Source organism: Lucilia cuprina, chromosome 2 (genome assembly GCF_022045245.1).
Source record: "Lucilia cuprina isolate Lc7/37 chromosome 2, ASM2204524v1, whole genome shotgun sequence".
Classification (NCBI taxonomy): domain Eukaryota; kingdom Metazoa; phylum Arthropoda; class Insecta; order Diptera; family Calliphoridae; genus Lucilia; species Lucilia cuprina.
Window position 1 is genome coordinate 7,191,002 of NC_060950.1, and position 7,457 is coordinate 7,198,458.

The window sequence follows — 7,457 nt, forward strand, 5'->3', positions numbered from 1 at the left end:
TTACCTTATAGTTTGATAGACATGTTCCGCCATTGTGACATCACCACACACATAAATGTGACCACGTTCCTCAACAATCAAATTGTACAATGAATCGAATTCTTGCTCAATCAAATCTTGGACATAAGTCTAAGAGAGATTTGTTATTCATTTATTACAACGACAACAAAAGAAACCAAAACAGAAAGGATACAGTTGTAAACAGGACAAGATAATGAGGAGAGGGAGAAAATAATATGATACAATGAGAGGATAATAATGATGATGGTGATGACGATGATGACGACAAGTGTTGTCATTGCCGTAAGACAGTAGCAGTAGATAGAAAATCCCCAGCAATCATTTGATGACCATTCAAGCATTTCATTTTCATCAATGAGACAATCATTAGAATTGTTAGTTACAAGTTGATCAGGGAAAAAAAGTAGCATCCATCCAAATAGTAATCGAAACAAATGCAATCGGAAATAGAACAGAGAATATAAAGAAAAAAATTGTTAAGGGAAAACGAATGAATGTTGCAGGAAATTTTATTTATTGAACAATTTTAATAGTTTATATTTGTAGCAGTTTGTTTTCAATGAAAGAATGTTTATCTATGTGTTAGTTATGAACAACTATTTTACCATACGTTTCCGTTTCCCAGACAAAGGACAAAAAAAAACAACTTTTATTGCAAATATGCTTTGGTATTGCTTGATTTGTTATATAAATTCAATATATCTATATATTTTATCAATGTGTGTGTATTTGTAAAAGAAAAAACTTGTATTTGAAAAATATCTACCACTAGTATTTTGTGGTGTAAAGCCAGTAAAGATAAAGCAAGGGAGATTTTGTAAGCTTTAAAGGATTTCCAATAATATTGAAATATCTTTGTAACATGAAATATTAATACTTTATTTATTTATCTCTATCTCTTTATTTATTTATTACACAATATTTCTGCTTGAATGTGCAATATTTTGTTGAAAATAAAAAAATAAAATAAATTTTAAACAGTTCTTTCTTACCTTTGGTATATTTGGCTCCCTAGACAAAGCTAAAAATACTCTATCCAATATTTTCTCCTTGACCAAACGCTCTTTTTCATCGGCATACAAATCCACATTCTTATTGCGACAACCAAAAAATAACCAAACTTTAGGTAATTGACAATCTCCATGCATTTCACGCATCATTTCAAATTCCTGCCAAAATGAACGGAATGGTGCTATACCCGTACCAGGACCTATCAAAACTATAGGTCTGGAAGTATCCGAGGGTAAATGAAAACCAGGAGCACTGCGCACAAATATAAACAAATCATCTTGAGCCTTAAGAGCAGCCATATAATTGGAACAAACACCAAAACGTTCATCACCTACACCATCCTCACAGCGATATCTAACTATGGCCACGGTCAAATGTATTTCATTGTTAACCTTACGCGGTGAAGAGGATATTGAATAAAATCTCGATTGCAAAGGCATTAAATTTGCCAACACTAAAGAGGCCGGTGGCTTACAAGAGGGAAACTCTTCGAGAACATCTAGTAAATGTGGTAAACGCCAATGGCGCCAATCTTCATAGGCCGACGAATCGTTGACCAGCAACTGTAGTCGTTCCTTATCCACATTGTCTTCACAAAAACCCGACAATAAAGTCAACATTTGCCTCGAGGGTGGCGTTGTTATATCAAAAAATCTAGTTAAAAGAGTTCTTAAACTTTCTGCTGGTATTTTGTCATGTGATTCCCAACACTTGAAAATACCATTTGATGTTTGTTTCTCCTTTAACAATTGCAATTGCAAAACTTCATCTGGATCCTCGAAACCAGTCAAACGTTTCAATAAACCATCCACAATTTCCGGTCTATTAGCCGGAAATATACCCACATGATCTCCGGGCTCATAATCTATACCAGGAGCTGTTATTTCCAATAATATTGTAGTCTTCTCATCACTTGCCATACTGGTGAGGTTAAGTGGTTGTTTCTTAATTTGACAGCAAGTCACCTTTTTATTATGATATTTCGATAATAATTGTTCCAATGTTCCCTTACCCTTAGCGGGCACCAAACGTACTGTATTAACAGTTAAAGAATCATTTTGTAAAGCCATTGAGGCATCCGAAAGACTTTCTTCTGGATCCAAACAAAATGTTTCACATGCCACCTTAAAGACTTCTGGAGCCCACTTGCGAAATGATTGTTCTTGACCGCACATTTCATCGCCATATGAAATCTTTAGCAAACGTTCACCTCCCAATTCGCCTAAAATATTGTCGATATATTGTCCAAAAGCACAGAAATTTGGATAAGCCGATGATCCCAAGGCAAAGACAGCAAATCTGGAATTGAGAGAAAAAATTTAAAGGATTTTCATTAGAGAATTTGTTTAAAATATAACAAGATTTTCTTACATTGTGATAAGATTTTTATAGAAAGTTGTGACAAGATTTCAAATAGAAAATTCGTTCACATTGTGACAACATTTTCTATAGAAAATTTGTTCATATTGTGGCAACATTTTCTATAGAAAATTTGTTCATATTGTGACAACATTTTCTATAGAAAATTTGTTCATATTGTGACAACATTTTCTATAGAAAATTTGTTCATATTGTGACAACATTTTCTATAGAAAATTTGTTCATATTGTGACAACATTTTCTATAGAAAATTTGTTCATATTGTGACAACATTTTCTATAGAAAATTTGTTCATATAGTGACAACATTTTCTATAGAAAATTTGTTCATATAGTGACAACATTTTCTATAGAAAATTTGTTCATATTGTGACAACATTTTCTATAGAAAATTTGTTCATATTGTGACAACATTTTCTATAGAAAATTTGTTCATATTGTAACAAGATTTTCTATAGAAAATTTGTTCATATTGTGACAAGATTTTCTATAGAAAATTTGTTCATATTGTGACAAGATTTTCTATAGAAAATTTGTTCATATTGTGACAAGATTTTCTATAGAAAATTTGTTCATATTGTAACAAGATTTTCTATAGAAAATTTGTTCATATTGTGACAAGATTTTCTATAGAAAATTTGCTCATATTGTGACTTATTTACTATAGAAAATTTGCTCATATTGTGACATTATTTTCTATAGAAAATTTGCTCATATTGTGACATTATTTTCTATCGAAAATTTGCTTATATTGTGACATTATTTTCTATAGAAAATTTGCTCATATTGTGACATTATTTTCTATAGAAAATTTGCTCATATTGTGACATTATTTTCTATAGAAAAATTGCTCATATTGTGGCAACATTTTCTATAGAAAATTTGCTCATATTGTGACATTTTCTATAGAAAATTTGCTCATATTGTGACAACATTTTTCATAAAATGTTTGTTTACATTGTGACAACATTTTCTATAGAAAGTTTGTTCACATTTTGACAACATTTTCTATAGAAAGTTTGTTCACATTGTGACAACATTTTCTGTCAAAATTTGTTCACATTGTGACAAGATTTTCTAAAGATAATATTTTCACATTTTAAATTGTGTCATTTTCTTTCTCACATTGTGACAAGATTTTTGTTTGCTCATATTGTGACAAACTGTTTCATCTTGTTAATTGACATTTCTTTTTTCGACTTACCTTACATTCGACAAAGGACCAAAATTCTCTTCTGTAAATGTATCCGATGTGGAACCTCTCAACGAATCCCATCTATCGATTTTCTTTACTTGTTGCAATGGTAATTTAATAAAATCTTGCCTTGAGCTTGCTTTCATAAATGATTTCGATGAAGCAACTGGGACACTAGAAACGAAAAATTGCAGAAAAATAAAAAAAAAGAATTTAAGTAAAAAAATTCGGAAATAAAAGAAAAAACGATACAGGAAATAATATAAAATTGTTTAAGTAAACAATATGTAATACTTCATATTTATACAAAAAAGAAAAAATAATAAGTAAGAATGTTACTAAAAGATACTGTGTTCTAAACAGTGGCTACTATTTTTATTTAGTGAAATAATTTAAACTTTAAATTTTTTTCCAAAATGTCCTGCTAAAAATGATTTTACTTTCGTGACCGGATTCATATTGTAAATCACATGACAGTTTAGTATGTGTTACGAAGACAGAATAAAAGCGCAAGTGACACATATTGGACAGATGCAATACAAAGGATTAGTTACATTTATTATATTGAGAATGAATGAATGAACCCGTATGTTTGTAAAGGATAACTAACAATGACAGATTTTTGTTGTTATTATAGGATATTATGTTTTGTCTGTAATAGTTATATATATATATATAAATAAATAATCCTTATTTAAAGCTATTCAACTACATATTTTTGAAACATATATTTTTGTCATAAATTTTAGGATTTAAAATGTTCACTGTTATGTATTTTTAGTTACTTTTTTTTTAAATATTATTATAAAAAGATCCTTTAATCTGGGTCTAGGTCACCGTTTGCGGAAAGACATACATACATTTATATAAACATATTTAAGCAAAATAGTTTTCATTTCTTTTGTTTAAGCAACAAGCGGATAGAAAATCTCTAAATAAGCTTTTTTTCATACAATTTAAACACACTGCAACATAATTACAAGTGGTGGATTAATTCTAAAGCTGTGTGTGTTTACCTTCTATGTGTCTATTAGAACAATTATAGTTCATCATGATAATGATGTTGTTTAGCATCATATAGTGTTGCACATTTTAGCTTATAGCTATTTTTTGCAATTGTACTTAGTTCACAGATACACAGATACTTATATGTATATAAGTGTTGCGCCTTTTACGTTTTCTATTGTTTAATTATTTTTTCTCTTTTAATCCTTTCTTTCATATATTTTCCCACTTTTGCCTCATGAGGCTGTTAGTTAAGGTTGTTGCTGTTTAATGGACTTATACTTTAAGCTGTTGTTGTAATGTTTTAGTGAAGTGGTTGAAATAATACGAATAGAGTGATACTTAATTAGTGTAGCTAAGGATTGAGATAAATAATTGTAGGAAATATATTAAATATTTTAGATATAGATATTAACTGTGCAAAGAATCGGTCTCTTAATGGCTAAGATATTCACTCCTATTCTGCATTTCGACTACGTTTACGCATTCAGTTACGCAACGATCGTAAAAAGGTATTCCAACAAAAAACTAAATCGTAAGAAAAAGGAAAAGCAATTCCATTTCGTTTTAATGCTTTACGAACGTGTGTATTCTGCGTTACGATCGTATCTACGTTTTTGTAAGATCTTGTTTATGTGGCGGAGAGTCGAATCGAAATGCAGAATACCAAAGTTGTCAAACGGAGAAAATCTCTATTCGAATTGAAATGCACAATAGGGGCCATTATCGTAGAATCTAAATTATCTTAACTTTTACTATTGTTAATAAGTTAATTTTGATCTACAAGTTATATTCTGAAGGGGAGTTTGTATGGGGGCTAGGGTCAAATGTCAAGAATCGGTAGTGTCATTTAAAGTTTTATAAAACTAAGTTTTATCATAATAGAACATTGAACGTATTTGTTAGCCCTATGGGCCTATTCGGGAGGTACGTTTGTATTAGAGCTAATAGCATTTGTCCTTGGACGAAAAGAATAGTCTATTCCAAATTGCGACCAGTAGCGTGCACACAAATTTTACATGAACACAAAGACAGACGGACAGACGCACGAACGGACAGACGAACATAGCTTAATCGACTGAGAAAGTGATTCTGAGTGATTGGTATACTTTAAGGTGGATGTAGAACCAATATTTTTGGATGTTACAAATATTAGCAAAAACGCATAATACAAATTAAGACAGTTTATTATTTATTAATAACATCCTTAAGATCTGTTATCTTTATACAAAACCGATCTGTCAGTACCTGTTATACTGAATAGTAAATTTTTTAATATTTTCCTTTAAATAGAGAATTTATCAAAAATGTCCCATAAAAAGGCAATTTATCAATAATTTCCTTTAAATCCAGAAGTTATAAAAAATTTCCCTTATTTCCTTTTATAAATTCAACAAAAACTTCCCTTAATAGACATTTTTATTAAATAGACATTTTATTAATAACTCCCTTTAAATAGAGATTTTCCATAAAAATTTCTTTAAATATAGAATTTATAAAAAATTTTCCTTAAACGGAGAATTTATTTAAAATTTCATTTAAATAGAAAATTTATCAAATATTTTCAATTTAAATGTATTTTTTTTTTTTTTTTGAAATAGACAATTTATAATAAATATTTCTTCAAGGAAATTTATCAAAAATTTCCTTTAAATCGAAAATTTATAAATAATTTCCCTTAAAAATTGCCTTTAAATCGATAATTTATAAAAAATATTTTCCTTATTTCATTTATATAGAAAATTCAACAAAAAAAATTCCCTTTTATTAGGGATTTTTCATAAAAATTTCCTTAAATATAGAAGCAATAAAAAATGTCTCTAAAATGATTTATAAAAAATTCCCCTTATTTCATTTATATAGAGAATTTAACAAAAAATTTCCTTTTAATTAGGAATTTTTCATAAAAATTCCCTTAAATATAGCAGTAATAAAAAATGTCCCTTAAATATATAATTTATCAATAAATAAAGAATTTACCAAAAATTTCCTTTATATAGAGAATTTAACAAAAAATTTCCCTTTAACAGACGATTTATGAATATTATCAATTAATATCCTTTATATTGAGAATAAAACAAACATTTTTCTCAAATAAACAATTTATCATTAATTTATTAAAAAAAAACCCTTAACTGGGCAATTTATTAATAATTTCCTTTAAATAGAGAATTTATAAAAAATATAAATAATTTATCTATTATTTCCTTTAAATAGAGATTTTATTAAAAATTTTTCTCAAATGTCTATTATCAATAATTTCCTTTAAATAAAGAACATATCAAAAATTTCCCTTAAATAAAAAAATTTTAAAAAATCATTCCTTGAAGAAAGAATTTATAAAAAAATTACCTTAAATATGGAATTTATCAAAAATTCCCTTAAATATGGAATTTATAAAAAATTCCATTAAATAAACAATTTATCAAAAATTTCCATTTAAATAAACCATTTATCAAAAAACTCCATTTAAATAGAAAATTTATAAAAAATTTCTCTTTAAATAGAAATTTTATCAAAAAATTTCCCTTTAAATAGAAAATGTACCAAAATTTTCCCTTAAATATGTAAATTATAAAAAATTTCCTTTTCATAGAGAATTTATCAAAAATTTTAATTTTTGGCTTCAAAAGATAAATTTCCTTCAGAATCAGTGCCAACCTAATAAGCAAATATAGTTGTTCTATTTCATTCTGCAGCACTCTACACAAAGCTGTAATTATTTTTACGCTTGAACTAAATAAGTAGATTGTTTTCTGCGTATTTAACCGTTCGTCTGTAGATCCGTGTATCCGCTTATAAAGTTTGTTTATATTTATTTCAACGTACCCTGCAGTTTTGGGCGA

General features: G+C 28.1%; 1 protein-coding gene across 1 annotated transcript; it reads right to left on the reverse strand.

Moving 5' to 3' along the window:
- On the reverse strand, positions 1–3,905 carry LOC124418956 (nitric oxide synthase-like). The gene is made up of 4 exons (XM_046946996.1): positions 3,901–3,905; positions 3,616–3,780; positions 1,014–2,331; positions 1–129 (listed from the first exon to the last, which is right to left on the reverse strand). The coding sequence occupies exons 1-4, from the start codon at positions 3,903–3,905 to the stop codon at positions 1–3; spliced, it is 1,617 nt and encodes a 538-aa protein (XP_046802952.1).
- Positions 3,906–7,457: the final 3,552 nt, after the last annotated feature.

What these genes read in the sequence shown, in the direction of transcription:
- LOC124418956 (XM_046946996.1), bottom strand. An exon ending in GGTCCTTTGTCGAATGTAAG is followed by an intron (nt 2,332 to 3,615) that starts GTAAGTCGAAAA and finishes TCTCAATTCCAG; the next exon opens with ATTTGCTGTCTTTGCCTTGG. An exon ending in GGGAGCCAAATATACCAAAG is followed by an intron (nt 130 to 1,013) that starts GTAAGAAAGAAC and finishes AATCTCTCTTAG; the next exon opens with ACTTATGTCCAAGATTTGAT.